This window comes from Nematostella vectensis, chromosome 2, assembly GCF_932526225.1.
Source record: "Nematostella vectensis chromosome 2, jaNemVect1.1, whole genome shotgun sequence".
Lineage (NCBI taxonomy): Eukaryota > Metazoa > Cnidaria > Anthozoa > Actiniaria > Edwardsiidae > Nematostella > Nematostella vectensis.
In genome coordinates this window covers 2754101-2771553 of record NC_064035.1, presented here as the reverse complement: position 1 = coordinate 2771553, position 17453 = coordinate 2754101, and the positions used below count along the sequence as shown (strand labels likewise).

The window sequence follows — 17453 nt, the reverse complement described above, 5'->3', positions numbered from 1 at the left end:
ATCGTCAAAATGGTCAAGCTCTCTTCTTTTTGGCGACTTTTGCGTAGCTTTCAAAGGTGTATTTGAGAGTGTTTGATAAAAAAATATCAGTATTCTGTATCCTATCTAGCGACTCAGTGACTCTTGAGCCGCAAAAAAGCCAGCGGTGTTTGTAAAAAAACAGAAGTGTGAAAAACAAATCGACTTGTTGATTTTTGACAAAAAGCGAAAGAATGTCAACATCCTTTTTCTTACGCTTTATTGGTAAAAGAGCAAAGACTGCCTAATAATCCTGTCTTATCCATTACTAGACGGATTCGTGCCTTTTCAGATAATAAATATCTTGGAGTTGGAGTGGGTCTTGCTAAAACTACCGAAATATTTTTGTGTATGGCTTCCAGTGGGGGAAGATCTCCGAAGGACCTACGGCAGATGGTTCAAAATAGCAAGGTTGGATACACACAAACGATTAATCTACACCAATTTGTAGCCTCAAACTAGAATATACTATTTGCGAGCTGTCGGTGTTTGTTATACCTAAGTACTTAATTCAAATAATCCCATGATCGTTACTAAGGGTGCCTTAAAATAATAAGAACCTGGCAGAGTATAAACAAAATTATTGATAAATAGTTTGCTGTAGAAAGTTTTGTTTGGAGTGAAAACCTAAAAACCTTTGATAGAGTTTCATATATGAATTGAAATGTACCTTCCACAGATGATATGGCTGCATCCAGTGAATCTGTGTATCGTAACCCGCAGTGCTTCATGGGTATCAAGTAAATAAGCAAATAAAAGAAAATAAATACAAATCTAAGTTTCTTGTTTGTGTTCTTTTGAACATTCACACAGCTTTCAGATACAAGGTTTCAGCCATTTATACGCTACTCATGAACCACGGTGGGTTAAGAAACATGAATTCTCGAGTGCAACATTATTTGAAATAGGTATATAGGGTTTGATATGCTATATATTATTTACAGGATAAGCACTACTAATAATGCAAATTAATTTTTTATGTCTACAAACAAACACTAATGCATCAATAATACAAAACATTTTTATAACTTAATGTACTAACAAATGCAAATTTTTACAGGACACTGGCCCTGAAGCTCATGATGAAATGAAAAATAATCTGGAAAAGCTACGTGCTCTTTCGAAAGATGACATTTCAGAGAATTCCATGCTCCGTTCTCGGATTGATCAACAAGCTGAACTTATTTGCATCTTGAAACAAAGAGCAGATGAGTGCACAAAGAAGTCAATAGGGTTTGAAAAAGAAAATAAGGAGATTAAAGCTGTGAGGGAGGAATTACTTGAGTCCATACATACAGAAAGCAAAAAACATGCATTACTAAAGCAACGATTTGATGTTCTCAATGCCAATCACCAAGAAATGATAAGTATAAAAGATAGCTACAAAACACAGAATGTGAAGCTGAGATCTGAGAATGAGAAGCTTGTTCATGAGAATGAGGTCCTGTTCGCAGAGAAAGTCAAGGAGAGGGATCAGGAGATAGAAAGACTAAGGGAGGAAAGCAAACAATTGCAAGCAAATTGCTCACTAGCAGAGCAGAGAGTGATGTGAGTAGTTTTGACTAGCCCAGCCTTATTGAGTTGTAACAATTACACAGGGACAGGTAGGTTTGTATTCAGATGAATGGTGATTTTGTTTTAGGAGCTAAAGAGTCGAATGCCCTAAAAGTGTGTGGCAGGCCATTAAATGATGTTATACCATTGCACAATATGATGACACCAGCATACAAGAACCTATAGAGACTGAGAACCTATAGGCTGAAATTTGGTATTTTAAGCACCCTTTTTATAAGACCCTAATAAGCCTTGCAAGCCCAGCTTTATGTAAAAGCTATAAATTTCATGATAATTTTAGTGAAGCAGAAGAAAAGTTGGAACAAGAAAGAGTACATCATGAAGCAGTAGTGAGCAAGCTTCAAGATAAACTTACTTATTTTGAGAAATGTGCTGCAGGTAGGTGAACACTCTTTTCAAGTAAAAATAAAGCATACCAGGCCAACACACAAAAATCTGGCGATTTTTCGTAACCATGTGTCAACCATTGTCCATGGCTGTCTGGTGAAAGTTAGCCTGTGTCTTTTGCCTGTCTGTCCTTCTGACCTACAAGTGTGGTTTCATAGGAAAGGAGTCTGAGACAGCAGGCCAACTGGAGAGTGTGAAGCATCAACTTTCCATGCAGCGTGATCAGGCTACTGCTGCTTTGAAGGAGAGAGACGAGTTTGCACAGCTGGCTGTAGATCGTGGGAAAGCACTTAAGGTATATACTGATCTCCATGTGGAAAAATGTTTTGACACTACTACTCAACTATTTCTTGGTTAATCTACCAAGCATTGTTTTAAACATGTCAAACCACAATATTTCAGGACAGTGAATTTCGTACCACAGGGAAGGAAAACCTGAAATCACTTAAAAAAGCGATTCAAAGGTGTAATATTTTTTTTAGACATTGTTAGCAATGTCAATTCAACTCTCTTTGTGTGGTCCACAGTAAAGGATGATAAAAATCGTGACCAAGTTGAAATTACTTTTACTTGTCATTGGTAATAATGGATCCTTGGATATTTGCACTTATATTTTTTAGTTTTAGTGTACATGCCAGAACTCAGAAAAAGGTAAATTGATTTCTTGATATTTACTCCCATACTTTACCAGCAAAAATGGTACTCTCAGCCAAACATTGTAAGAAAGAACCAGTGATGCTGATAGAATGGTACTCTCGGCCAAACATTGTAAGAAAGAACCAGTGATGCAGATAGAATGGTACTCTCAGCCAAACATTGTAAGAAAGAACCAGTGATGCAGATAGAATGCTTGTCTGACAGATCTGGTGGCAGTATAAAATCATGTATAACGTGATCAAAGTTCATTTTCCAAAATAGAACCAAAAAAATTGTACACAGGGTCTTTATTTCTGCACATTGATGATTTGATGCCTATTTTTAGGAGAAGCAACAAGAGAATGCGCAATTATCAGCAAGCTTGGAAGAAGCAGAAAAGACACTAAGAGAAATGGAGGATAAGTTTGCGTAAGAACCATGTACTATACGATCTCTACATCATGTACCATCACCAACATCATCATGTACCATCACCTGCATCATCATGTACCATCATCTGTATCATCATGTACCATTACCTGTATCATTGTGTACCATCACCTGTATCATCATGTACCATCACCTGCATCATCATGTACCATCACCTGTATCATCATGTACCATCACCTGTACCCTCATTATGTACCTGCATCATGTACAATCACTTGTATCATCATTGAACCTCATCACTTGTATCATCATGTACCATCACTTGTATCATCATGTACCATCACTTGTATCATCATGTACCATCATCACTTGCATCATCATGTACCCTCATCACTTGTATCATCATGTACCCTCATCACTTGTATCATCATGTACCCTCATTATGTACCTGCATCATGAACAATCACCTGTATCATCATGTACCATCACCTGCATCATCATGTACCATCATCACTTGTATCATCATGTACCCTCATTATGTACCTGCATCATGTACAATCACTTGTATCATCATTTACCCTCATCACTTGTATCATCATGTACCATCACTTGTATCATCATGTACCATCACTTGTATCATCATGTACCATCACCTGTATCATCATGTACCATCATCACTTGTATCATCATGTACCCTCATCACTTGTATCATCATGTACCCTCATTATGTACCTGCATCATGAACAATCACCTGTATCATCATGTACCATCACCTGTATCATCGTGTACCATCACCTGTTTCATCATGTACCATCACCTGTATCGTCGTGTACCATCACTTGCATCATCATGTACCATCACCTGTATCATCATGTACCATCATCACTTGTATCATCATGTACCCTCATCACTTGTATCGTCATGTACCCTCATTATGTACCTGCATCATGTACAATCACTTGTATTATCATGTACCCTCATCACTTGTATCATCATGTACCCTCATTATGTACCTGCATCATTTACAATCACCTGTATCACAATCACCTGTATCATCATGTACCCTCACCCGTATCATCATGTACCCTCATCACTTGTATCATCATGTACCCTCATCACTTGTATCATCATGTACCCTCATCACTTGTATCATCATGTACCCTCATCACTTGTATCACCATGTACCCTCATCACTTGTATCATCATGTACCCTCATCACCTGTATCATCATGTACCCTCACCTGTATCATCATGTACCCTCATCACTTGTATCATCATGTACCCTCATCACCTGTATCATCATGTACCCTCACCCGTATCATCATGTACCCTCATCACTTGTATCATCATGTACCCTCATCACCTGTATATCATCATGTTCAACTTACTTTATTGTGCCTTTCTAAAACATTCCCTGTCACTTCAGATCGGAGCTGCATGCAATGTCGTCTAATGCTCAAGTTCAAAGAATGAAAAAACAAGTTGATGAGATGGAAAGAATGTACCATGCGCAGCAAAAGGTGGGACATCTCTTCTTCGCCTTTACCTTCTCGTCCTCCTAAACATCTCAAAACTAGCCCCGTTTCTAGTTTTGTCATCATCTTTGTTGTTTTGCAGGAGTACCAGGCTTACAAGAAGCACACCAGCGCACTTCTGGAGAAAGAGAAGCGTCTAAACGATAAACTACGCGGCTTAATTGGTTGAACAATAATCAAAATCGGTCAGAGTCACATTTATCATGCATACTTTTTAATATTTATAGTGGTAACGTGAACTCCATCGTAGAAGTGTATATATGCTATATATCCACATATTTAAGCTTAGTTTTTTGGCCTCAAACAGCTAGAATTATGACATTTAAAGCAAAGCATAGCTCAAAATAGGTAAATAAAATATCACTATCTATTACGAAAAAATGTCTATGACTTGAGTGGAAAAGTTAATCGATGTTTTGTTCTCCATTATTTTTTGTATTGTTATCGATGTATACTGACCGCTGCCCTCATACAGAATCAGAATGCAGGAGTTTGTAGGAGTTGGCCGACCTGTTCTCATCGATTTTGCTTTAAAATATGAGATGCAAGAAACGAAGGAATAATGAATTTTCCCCCTCTTGAAATCCTTGCTTTACAACAAAAAAGCTATGGAAATTGTGTAGTTCCAGAAAATATCCATCCCCTCCCCCATGGCGGAGATTCCGGGGGGGGGTCAAACGCCCAGGAATTTCCAGGGGGTTGGGGATCGTCAAGAGTGAAAAATCTGGAAGGTCTGGTTCGTGAGAAACGTCGTAAGAAAAGTCTTCAGAACCGAATACTCAAGGTCCCCTCCCCCCATCTGTTCATAATAAAGGCCAATTCATCCTTATCATTTTTAAGACATGGAAATATAGTAATAATGTATTTTTACGCCATGTTTACGCAATCACTAGTTTTATCAAAAGGCCAAATCACAATGTCCGCAATGCATTGTGTCGGGCTGCCATTTTTGGAGCCGCTGAAATGCAAAACTATTTTGCAGTGGAGTTTTTCCATTATCAAAACAAAAACAACGGGTCCTTTTGATAGGGGCGTTTTGAGAGGGTAGGAGGGGCGGAAAAGTAGAAACCCTGGCAGTGACCACCCTCAGTGACTACTTACATTACTAACGCACACTTATGATTGTAAACTGCCTTGCATAGCCTGTTATTGAGGATGAGATCCTAGCATGTAAAGCTCTTAGAGCTAAACGAATATAAAAATGCACACATTTTTTTGTATATCAAATAAAAAAAAATAACTGTACTTATCTTTCGAGGACTTTTTACTTAATAAGAAGGGTTAATTATTCAAAGTTTTATCAAGTCTCTCCAGGATTTGCATAACATTTTTGTGAAATCAAAATTTCCCTAGGGGTTTGGGGTACCGAGTGCTATATCTGGACGATAATCCAGTGGGGTGGGGGGTCAAAATTGCCATCCAAAATGGAAATTCCAGAGTGGTAGAGGGTCATACCTCCGACACCCTCAATGGGGGTTATGGATATTTTCTCGAACTACAAATTGTCAAGAGAAAACCTTTTTAATAAAAGCCATTAAATTGCCAAATAGGGCATAAAAGAAGAGAAAAATAATAATTAAAACTAGAAAAGCTGAAAGCCTTTTGGCTAACAGTTGTATCACCCATAAATGGAATAACACCCATAAATGTTATAACAACCATAAATGTAATAACAGTCACCCATAAATGTTATAACAACCATAAATTTAAGAACACGTCGCCCATAAATGTTATAAACCACGTTAACCATTAATGTAAGAACACGTCGCCCATAAATGTTATAACTTATAATTTTGACTCATATGAACAACATTAGACAACCAAACTTGGCAGATGTCATGTAGGTGTCAAGGGGGGTGCAACAATATGACCTCACTAAAAACAGCAATACTCATATCTCATCATAGAAACAACATGAGGCAGTCTTACTTGGCAGATGTCATGTAGGTGTCAAGGGGGGTGTAACGATATGTCAACTGAGCATGACGTCATCGATGACGTCACTTAAAACGGCAATACTCATATCTTATCATAGAAACAACATAAGACAGTCTTACTTGGCAGATGTCATGTAGGTGTCAAGGGGGGTGCAACGATATGTCAACTGAGCATGACGTCTTTGATGATGTCACTAAAAACGGCAATACTCATATCTTATCATAGAAACATCATAAGGCTGTCTGCAACGGGGGGCTGCAACGATATGACGCCTCGGCGTGACGTCATCGAGAACAGCTGTAAACTCTCTGTTATCCAAATTGAACTCATTGTCATTACACGCGACTTCGGCGGATTCAAGATCGTCGTCTGGTTTGGGATCGTTTGGGATTAGCGCGTAGTCAATCAAGGCCTGACGTTGGAGTGATCGAGACCAGCCGTCGCATCCAATGTGAATGGAAGTCAATGGGAAATAGGTTTCCAAGAAATAATCGAACTGCGTTTTGCGTTTGTATTATTTTAAAAGGAAATAAAGCGTTCATTTTACCCGTACACACAATGCAGTAAAATAATTCACAGCGTCTAAACAATGAATTGAATACCAAGTTTGGAGGAAAGCACCGTAAAATTTCGGCAGAAAAAGAACTTGGTGACAGCAGGTACAAGGAGAAATGAAACCTCTCATAGTCCTGCTGGATCATTCTCTTGCCGTAGTTTTCGATTGCGACTCACGACTGGGAAGTCGCAGTAATTGAGATTCGCGCACGATAAAATACGGGCCTAGAAAATGTGGTTTCTCTGGTAAACTGTCAAACTGTCAATTTTGTTTTCTATTTAGTATCGGGAGAACAATGCTGTTTTAATTAGCTGATAGATCCTGTATTGTTACCGACAATAAAGCCGGAAGTATCAACCGATTAGCTAATTGTGCTTTATTATAAAATACATTACGGGCGAATAGGGCCACCCGCATGCGATAATTTGAAAGATAAACTTTTCACTCATTGTTCTTAAATGTCGGTTCGGGACTCTACGACATTATTTGTTATATATAATTAACATATATATTTTTTATTATTTCCGTTTATAAGGTTTTCTTTGTTTTGGGCTCTTGGGTTTTCCTCCAGGTGTTCGGTATTCGGTTTCCGGTCCTTTTCACCTTTGACACCTACATGACATCTGCCAAGTTAGACCGCCTTATGTTTCTATGATGAGACAAAATTACTGCCGTTTTTAGTGACATCATTAATGACGTCATGCTCAGTTGACATATCATTGCACCCCCTTGACACCTACATGACATCTGCCAAGTTAGACAGCCTTATTACGTTTCTATGATGAGATAAAAGTATTGCCGTTTTTATTGACGTCATCGATGACGTCATGCTCAGTTGACATATCGTTGCACCCCCCTTGACACCTACATGAGATCTGCCAAGTTGGACCGCCTTATAATGTTTCTATGATAAGATATTAGTATTGCCGTTCTTAGTGACGTCATCGATGACGTCATTTATGGTTGTTATAACATTCATGGGTGACGTGTTATTACATTTATGGGTGACGTTTTATTACATTTATTGGTTTTATTACATTTATGGGTGACGTGTTATTACATTTATGGGTGACGTGTTCTTACATTTATGGGTGTTATTACATTTATGGTTGTTATAACATTTATGGGTGTTATTACATTTATGGGTGTTATTACATTTATGGTTGTTATAACATTTATGGTTGTTATAACATTTATGGGTGTTATTACATTTATGGGTGTTATAACATTTATGGGTGTTATTACATTTATGGGTGTTATAACATTTATGGGTGTTATAACATTTATGGTTGTTATTACATTTATGGGTGTTCTAACATTTATGGGTGTTATAACATTTATGGGTGTTATAACATTTATGGGTGTTATTACATTTATGGGTGTTATTACATTTATGGTTGTTATAACATTTATGGTTGTTATTACATTTATGGGTGTTATAACATTTATGGGTGTTATAACATTTATGGTTGTTATTACATTTATGGGTGTTATTACATTTATGGGTGATATTACATTTATGGGTGTTATTACATTTATGGGTGATACAACAGTAACTAGAGGTTTTATCTATACTATACAGAAAAATAGATGAAAATTGAGATACATGCAATACTGATAACAACAAGGTTTGCGTTGAGGAAGATTTTGGCGCGAGGATCTTGTTCGAGGGATGTTATCAAGCGCATCCTCTGCTGGTGCTCGACCGCTGTCCGTCTGGCAGTATCCAGGCTCACAACTTGCTCGTAGCCACAAACCCAGCTAACGAACCGCCTGAGACGCGATTGTTTTGATCCTGTGGAGAAATTGACAAATATGGGTTCTCTTTTACGCTTGAAAAAGAGCATAAGAAACTCGCGTTTATGCATTAAAATACATGTAAAAGTATTAAAATCTGTAATGCTGTTATGAGCATTGTGAGTTTGGGACGTTTATTTATATACTGCATGTATTACAACAAGCGGTCAGCGGATTCATCAAACACGTGACCAACCTTTATATTCTGAGGTTGCAGCGGTACCTTCAGAGGTACCTTCAGGGCACGAAGCATTGTCTAAGTCACGTGATCCTGTCATTGAGTCACATGACGCTTGTTTACCACGTGACAAGGTCACGTGCTCCATGGCTATTTCGTCGTCTCTCTCCTCTTCGGGGTGATCGCTTGATGCAGAGGCGTCGTGCCGAGTCCACCAAGTCAGGCGGGCGGTCTGGGAATAAAATGAAACCACCTAATCACTTGACAATGCCAGGCCGACGGTAAGTTATCGGACATCGTAACTAATCGGCTCATGGGGCTATCACTGATCGTCACTTTGGTCCAATGACAGTCGGTTAAAAAGCGGCCGAGTTTATATCAACTAATAAATACGTTATTAAACAAATCATTTTTTGGCTAAAAAATCAACACATTGACTTTTGTTTTTAGTATAAACGAATAGAATTCTGCGTGACCATTGAACATCAAAAAGTCGACGCTGTTTCGAACACTTTTCACTCACGTTAGCGCCAGGATGGGGTTTTGTAAACAAGCTGATTATCACTATGGCAACCGTACTGATGGCGAAGGCTACGATAGCAAAGTACATGTAGTGGACGTTGGCAGTTATGGCCGGCCGCTCATCCGCATCACCGCACCTTGGGGACTGGTACCTAAAGTCCAGGATCATACGCAATGCGCCAACCACAAAGCCAATCATCATCCCCCAGAATGCACCCTGAGCAGAAAGGTAAGGGAATCATCAAATGAACTGGCAATTTGTACGACTTGGCACATGTATGAATCGTTGAAATCGCGCCAGTGCAACATGAGTACTCATTGACTGATTGCATCCCTCAGTAAATAACAACAGCAGCCTAACAGGCAGGCGAATTTCAAGCACTCACTGAACCGGCATCAAAATTCTATTTTTCATCCTGGGCGGGAGCGAAACCATTACTTCGGCTGTAAATCATACCATAACTAATAATTGTCTTCACTGCTACATACCATTTCAGTGGTTCGCTTCCAGAAAAGTGCGAGCACATAGATGCTGGCAATTGGTGGGCTGAGATAGGCCGTCACCGCCTGAATGTACACGAACAGCTGGCCCCCCTGCACATTCTGAATTACGGGAATCCACAGGATACCCACACCGGTCATCACAGCGACCATTACCCTGGCAATATATTGAACAACAACAAGAACGTGGGAAAAGAAAGACGTGTTTTGTATGGTATTCACAAAAGAGACGGTTTTCGCATTTGTTTACTGCTTTATGTAGGATGCATAGTATCGCAAACGATGCTGGTGATGATAAAGATGTTGGTGAAACACATGACGATGTTGATCATGATTGTGACGACTAGATGATGGTGATGATAACTATGATAATGGTGGTGTTTTTCGCTTATAAAGAGAGTTCTTTTTTCTGTGACTTCTTGGGTAGTGGGGCTTACCGTCCCACAATCATGAGCTCTCTGACGGACGCCTTGGACCTGAAGCGTCCATACACGTCGATAGTGAAGAGAGTGCTGGCGCTGTTAAAGATGGACGTCAAGTCACTCATCAAGGCGGCCATCATCACAGCCATCATCAGACCACGAAGACCTCATGAAACATAGAGTAGTACAGCCAAACAGTATTAAGAGGGGATGGGGGGGGGGGGGGGCGAGATAAGAAAGACTTAACAAAAGGTAGAAGAAAAAGTTGTACAAAACTGGGATGAGGAACTGCCCTGGCCCCCCTTTCGAGTAAGAAATTTATATATACTTAGACTTGAACCTGATCACACATACACGTACAAACCTGATGGCATGATTTTTAGGACGAGTTCAGGGAAAGCAATGTTTGAGCAGCCAACCTCACTTCCACATACCGCCATGCATTGCTCTGGAGTACTGCATGCAACGCGCTCTGCGAAGTTGATTATAGTAGGAAATTTCAATCGTCATTATCACGATCCTCATCATCATCAAAGTCACCACTATGATCTATCATCATCATCATCATCATCGCAACTACCATCACCATGATCATTTCCATACCCATCGTCATCATCGCCATCATCATCACCACCATCATCACCATCATCATCATCATCATCACCACCACCACAAAAATTACTATGATTATCATCACCATGATCATCATCATATCCATCATCATTATCAACATCTTTATCCCTCTTCCCACCATTCCCATAATGCTCACCCAAAGCACACAAAATAACTCACCACCCTCACCTCTTTCCCCTCATCCCTTCGTTATCGTTTTTACATGTATAAGCGCATTTAGTAGAGCTTATTTCTGACCTGGAGATAAAACTCTACTAATCATTCCCGGTATCAACATGGTAAAGAGTGGCAATACTTTGATCCATCCCGCGAACAGACAAGCTCCCTGGGCGTGAGACAGGCTCTTGGATGACAGAGTTCGCTGCACAATTACCTGAAAAAGATATTGAACAGATATTGGATAGTTACAAAAAAGGATATTGAACCGCTATCGAACAGATATTTAAAATGTATAGCACTGTTATTTTATAGATGTTGAACATGTTATTAAGTACACGTTTACAAGTTATTGAACGTATTTTGAACGGCTATTTAAAAGAAATTAAACCGTTATTGAATAGATATTGAACAGTTATTGAGCAGACGTTATTCAACAATCATTAAACAGATAATAAAACTTTATTAAACAGATATGAAATAGTTATTCAACAACTGGCCAGGGAGAAGTGGCGAGTATATACTAGTCTACCTGGTCAGCACACCAGTACCAGATGGAGACAATTGTCTCGCCGATGATAAATCCCGGCCAGGGAATATCCGAGTAGACAGGATCACGTAGCAACTTGAACGAGTCCTGTCGGGGCCAGCCGCACGAGGTATTGGAGTGAAGTGTATGGTTAGACACGGCTACCATGTACTTAGATTTCAGTCCCTCATAACCGCCGACCTCAGCAAACCCTGGGAGAAAATAATTCATTGTTGTAAGGAGTAGTGCGATAACCTTGGTGAACCTTCTACGATATCTTACGCCCTCCTATATAGGGCGTGGTTAGAAAAGAGTGAGAGAATAACGGCACATCCTTTCGGTATTAGCTCGGTGTAGACAGAGCGAGATCAGATTAGGGGAGTCTAGGGCAAGGTCGGATGACGATTGCTGGTTGAAGGTCGATGCAGTGATGTGTTCTACGCTGTAAGGCGAATACTTGTAGCGTAGTAAGGTGTGCTTGGTAGGGGTAATAACGATGTGTTTAACGCTTAAAGGTGAAGGTTTGTAGCGTAGTAGAGTGTGCTTGGGTAAAGTATTGGTTTTTGTGTTACGCTGTAAATGTGAATGTTTTAGCGTAGTAAGGTATGCTTGGCTGGGGGTAATGATGTGTTTGACTCGGTTGCATTGTGGTCAAGTGGGTGTGCGATAGTGGTGACGAGAGGTGGTGCGAGACGAGGTGATGGTTATGGTGTAATAAGTGGGGTTGTAGAAAGATACGAGGCTGCTATCATAGCTTTTACCAAGTGACATAACGGTGAGTGAACCTAAGGTCATCAGGAATGTGCACAGAGTGTCAGTGTAAATAACAGCAGCTAGGCCACCTGCAAACAACATGACAAACGTCATCCGTTAACACATTGAACACATGATAAAAAAAAGTCGATGGTCACAGGGACCCACATAACAAACGTCATTGTTTACAGATATACATATGCACCGGAGTTTGCCTTACAGTGAGAGTGGGCCTCAAGGCAAGGATTATATTTATTAGAAACATCCCACGGAGGAGGTTTTGATTTTGAGTCTGGGACTGAAGAAAAATATTGCATTTCCGAGGTTTAAATCAAAACAAACTGGTACAACACTGCATTGAAGCATCATTATCTCATTGTCCCCTAAACTCTACAACCACCTATTTTCATATAGGCACCAGCCTTAGCATCCACCACTTGCCTTCGAGGGATCCAGTCTCACCTGTGATGGTACAGAGACAGGCTAAGCCAAGTAGAAGGATGATGGCAGCGTACAGATTCCATCCTAAAGCCAAGTTGATAAACAGAGCTCCAGAGTACAGATTTACCTGCAAGAAGCCGAAAGGCAGAACTGTTCAGGCATGTAGCTAGGAGGTGGACGTATGAGGCCCGAGGAAGCTTAACCAACAAAGAATGGTGCATCTTTATACGAATAATCGCCAAAGTTAGAAATAAATAATAATTTCCTGTTCCTCTCAATGAATCGTGTCGACATTTCTGCTATTCAACCGGAGGCACGTTTGCTTTAAGGGGTTGTAATGACGCCTGTATCGATTTTCTAAAAAAAAAACGCATTTGTTTTAAAATAAAAGATCTGGTGTCTTGTCGTCTCAGTAGTACCCATTGAGATATGACAGGAGGTATGAGCCTATGACACATAAAAAGAAATGATCGACACTTACCGATATCTTAGTAAAGATGTACAGCAGCAAAGAAAGTACTGAGAGCCAGACACGGATTCTCTGTCCACCAAATCTACGGTGGATATACTCTGGCAGGGTGCAGACCTATGTAGCAAGGAAAAAAAACAAAGAACGTCTGCTCCATGCCTCAGAGAAACGTCTGCTCCATGCCTCAAAGAAACGTCTGCTCCAGGCCTTAGAGAAACGTCTGCTCCAGGCCTCAAAGAAACGTCTGCTCCAGGCCTTAGAGAAACGTCTGCTCCAGGCCTTAGAGAAACGTCTGCTCCAGGCCTCATAGAAATGTCTGCTCCATGCCTCAAAGAAACGTCTGCTCCATGCCTCAAAGAAACGTCTGCTCCATGCCTCAAAGAAACGTCTGCTCCATGCCTCAAAGAAACGTCTGCTCCATGCCTCAAAGAAACGTCTGCTCCAGGCCTCAGAGAAACGTCTGCTCCAGGCCTCAGAGAAACGTCTGCTCCAGGCCCCAGAGAAACGTCTGCTCCATGCCTCAGAGAAACGTCTGCTCCAGGCCTCAGAGAAACGTCTGCTCCAGGCCTCAGAGAAACGTCTGCTCCAGGCCTCAGAGAAACGTCTGCTCCAGGCCTCAGAGAAACGTCTGCTCCAGGCCTTAGAGAAACGTCTGCTCCAGGCCTCAGAGAAACGTCTGCTCCATGCCTCAGAGAAACGTCTGCTCCATGCCTCAAAGAAACGTCTCTCCAGGCCTTAGAGAAACGTCTGCTCCAGGCCTTAGAGAAACGTCTGCTCCAGGCCTCAGAGAAACGTCTGCTCCAGGCCTCAGAGAAACGTCTGCTCCAGGCCTCAGAGAAACGTCTGCTCCAGGCCTTAGAGAAACGTCTGCTCAATGCCTCAGAGAAACGTCTGCTCCAGGCCTTAGAGAAATGTCTGCTCTAGGCCTTAGAGAAACGTCTGCTCCAGGCCTTAGAGAAACGTCTGCGCCAGGCCCCAGAGAAACGTCTGCTCTAGGCCTCAGAAGAAACGTCTGCTCCAGGCCTCAGGAGAAACGTCTCTCCAGGCCTCAGAGAAATGTCTGCGCCAGGCCTTAGAGAAATGTCTGCGCCAGGCCTTAGAGAAACGTCTGCTCCAGGCCTTAGAGAAATGTCTGCGCCAGGCCCCAGAGAAACGTCTGCTCTAGGCCTCAGAGAAACGTCTGCTCCAGGCCTCAGAGAAACGTCTGCTCCAGGCCTCAGAGAAACGTCTGCTCCAGGCCTTAGAGAAACGTCTGCGCCAGGCCCCAGAGAAATGTCTGCTCCAGGCCTCAGAGAAATGTCTGCGCCAGGCTCCAGACAAACGTCTGCTCCAGGCCTTAGAGAAACGTCTGCTCTAGGCCTACGTAAAATGTGTACTCTAAGGCTTCATTGAGAGCATCATCTTGTTTAAGAGGATCTCTGCGTTTGGCCTTTCAAGACTTACCCCGGCTGCGATGTACACTGGAGCGAACAGCCAACCAAGCATCTGAATCATGATCATCGCCTAGCAACACACATAGCAACAAGTCTCAGGCGATCATTGCCTAGCAACACAGGATAAATAAGTTCATTGTTACTCCCTCCCCATCTTTAGTAGGCACTGATGGACTTACATTGATCTCAAATGAACCGACACCGAAGCCAGCAGCCGCCCCAGAGCCAGCTAAACCAATAAGATGTTCGCTTCCGATGTTACTTGCGAATACAGATGCGCCTACCTATATCGAGAAAGCAAGACATAAGCAATGATGGGCTAGACTACGGAAAACGTAGAACGCAGAGCTCAAAGTACACTTTTGGTAGGGCCATGGTATGGAAACCAAACGAACGAAAGCTACCATGCTAGCAGAGCTTTTTCCTGTTCAGTATCAGTTCACTTATCCGTGTCTCGAGTCTTTCTTTCGCGGTCCCGTTCGTTAACAAACAATAACAAAACAGGAAGAAGCTCAGCTAGCGAGGTAAACGGAAGCACCAGGTTTCATCCAATTTTCAAACAGAAAAGTTGGGCCCTCTTTGCCTCACTAACCGGTAGCCATGTCATAAGTCTCCCTGCCAGGAAATAACCGCTGACCGTGGCGCGATTGGTCTTGGTCATCGCCTAGAATAGAATAATAAATACGTCTGGCAATCTTTAGGCAAAAAATGAAGACCAAAAGAAGAACAATACAATATAATCATAAGCTAAAAAAAAAATAGTGAGTTGTTCGGAGCGTACTCTGCCGAAGCTACCAATTAGCAAGGACTTCTCTATCACTAAAGTAAGCCTCAGTCATCCTTGGATCTGCTAAGGACAGGACGCTATTTTCCTCATGAGCACAGTAGATAGCAAAAAGAAAGATACAGTGCATAGTTCAATAATTCAATAAGTAAATCTCCTATAAACATCCAGGTGCGTACTCTGGATTGGCTGGGAGGGGGGGGGGGGGGGTTGCGTAGTCATAGGTATCATATGGAAAAAGCATTTAAAAAAAAAGAAAAAGAAAATTTAAGGAAAAAGTATTTAAAGATTTCTTAATAAGAAATGACCCACTTTTTGTCACAATGTGCGCCCTGCAACCTGCGCACTTCCCTGTGTACGCGCCTGAACATTTATTCCCCGATCCTAGACCTGCGACCCGACATTTGTAGGCTAAGCGATAGACCATTTGAATTCAGGAGGAGAGAATTCCAAAAAAAAAAGTACATGAATAATGTGCCAAAAACTACATACACAAAAACGAAATACACAGACACGCAACAAACCGCGACAAAACATGTAAAACCTTGGGCTCGGAATATTGATAATCACCAGTTTATCTTAAATATTTAACGTGGCAGAGGTCAAGAGCGGTAACACCCTCCTGCGGAAGCCGACTGATAAACTTGTTTTTCGAGATCTTCGAGATAATGATTCGAGAGACTCGAATTCTCGGTCGTTTCTATGAGCCCGGGGATGTACGGGTACGGGCCTCTAATCAACCAATGGGAGCGCGCGTAGGAACGTAGCGCTATCAACCAAATAGAGCGCGCGTAGGACCGTAGCATTATCAACCAATGAGAGCGCGCGTAGGACCGTAGCGCTATCAACCAATGAGAGCGCGCGTAGGACCGTAGCAGTATCAACCAATAAGAGCGCGCATGGGACCGTAGTGGTATCAACCAATGAGAGCGCGCATGGGACCGTAGTGGTATCAACCAATGAGAGCGCGATTAGGGCCGTAGCGGTATTCCTGTGCAGAGTCTCCCATGGGTTATGCGTTTTTCAAGGCACCACGTTACACCTATTTGGCTCCCCTACTAGCACCATTCTAGTTCATAATAATAAAGCCACGAGAAACAGTACGGGGGTGATCTCCAGAACAAGTAAAAGTGACCCCAGCATCCCGGTTGTAATATATATTTACTTCTTATTTTAAGGCGCCACCAACCCTTTCTGAACCACAGCGCTGCAAGCTCACAGGTATTACTCGAGTTAAAACCTCCATAACGAGTACACTAGAAGAGTATGCCCTTATTTCCTTTACCCTCCTTAAGCAGAACTATTTTAGATTTCCTTGGGCTGCTTGGAGGAGGCTCCAATTATCGAAAGTTTGGGAGCCCTGTGCTAACGGCCACAATCAAGCTCAGTGAGAAATCGATAGAGAAGAACGAATTGGGGGTCCGGAGCAACTGCAGAATACCCCGGGGGTCCAAATAAACGGATTAGGAAGTTCACACCATGTGTACAAATAAGCATAACCACGATAATGTAAACTACAATACTTACGTATATGCAGATAGCCATAACCACGATAAAATAAAGCATTATAAACACTACATCCAAGCCTTCCAAACCAGGCGCTTGTTCCGCCGTCTCCATCGTTCACCGAGTCCACTCCACTGTGAATTACGAACACTTGTTCGTGCAAAAGAGACACTTCTGGGGGCAGTGCCAGGCTTTGAGCCCCGTGGATAAGCTGATATGCGCGAATGTCGCGATGCAATGGAGGAATGTTAAACAGTGCTTGGACTGTTTACAGCATGGTGTCAAAGGTCAACT

The 17453-nt window shown here is 41.7% G+C and overlaps 2 protein-coding genes across 2 annotated transcripts; one reads left to right on the top strand and one right to left on the bottom strand.

Annotated features, from left to right (window-relative positions):
• Positions 1-144: 144 nt before the first annotated feature.
• On the top strand, positions 145-4922 carry LOC5515579 (coiled-coil domain-containing protein 89). Its single transcript, XM_032385203.2, has 7 exons — positions 145-429; positions 1079-1566; positions 1874-1971; positions 2139-2275; positions 2963-3045; positions 4433-4526; positions 4624-4922. The coding sequence occupies exons 1-7, from the start codon at positions 370-372 to the stop codon at positions 4708-4710; spliced, it is 1047 nt and encodes a 348-aa protein (XP_032241094.2). The 5' UTR covers positions 145-369; the 3' UTR covers positions 4711-4922.
• A 3609-nt stretch (positions 4923-8531) lies between these two features.
• Positions 8532-17448, bottom strand: LOC5515535 (sodium/glucose cotransporter 5-like). The gene is made up of 15 exons (XM_032385202.2): positions 17181-17448; positions 15462-15533; positions 15049-15153; positions 14880-14939; positions 13449-13553; positions 12989-13094; positions 12535-12615; positions 11777-11985; positions 11326-11461; positions 10820-10927; positions 10471-10621; positions 10022-10190; positions 9534-9749; positions 9029-9242; positions 8532-8830 (listed from the first exon to the last, which is right to left on the bottom strand). The coding sequence occupies exons 1-15, from the start codon at positions 17271-17273 to the stop codon at positions 8610-8612; spliced, it is 2046 nt and encodes a 681-aa protein (XP_032241093.2). The 5' UTR covers positions 17274-17448; the 3' UTR covers positions 8532-8609.
• Positions 17449-17453: the final 5 nt, after the last annotated feature.

What these genes read in the sequence shown, in the direction of transcription:
- LOC5515579 (XM_032385203.2), top strand. Translation starts at nt 370, where the DNA reads ATGGCTTCCAGTGGGGGAAGATCTCCGAAGGACCTACGGCAGATGGTT. An exon ending in AGATGGTTCAAAATAGCAAG is followed by an intron (nt 430 to 1,078) that starts GTTGGATACACA and finishes AAATTTTTACAG; the next exon opens with GACACTGGCCCTGAAGCTCA. An exon ending in TTTTGAGAAATGTGCTGCAG is followed by an intron (nt 1,972 to 2,138) that starts GTAGGTGAACAC and finishes GTGGTTTCATAG; the next exon opens with GAAAGGAGTCTGAGACAGCA.
- LOC5515535 (XM_032385202.2), bottom strand. Translation starts at nt 17,273, where the DNA reads ATGGAGACGGCGGAACAAGCGCCTGGTTTGGAAGGCTTGGATGTAGTG. An exon ending in TCGGTTCATTTGAGATCAAT is followed by an intron (nt 14,940 to 15,048) that starts GTAAGTCCATCA and finishes GTGTGTTGCTAG; the next exon opens with GCGATGATCATGATTCAGAT. An exon ending in CTGTCTCTGTACCATCACAG is followed by an intron (nt 12,616 to 12,988) that starts GTGAGACTGGAT and finishes TGTTGTTTGCAG; the next exon opens with GTGGCCTAGCTGCTGTTATT.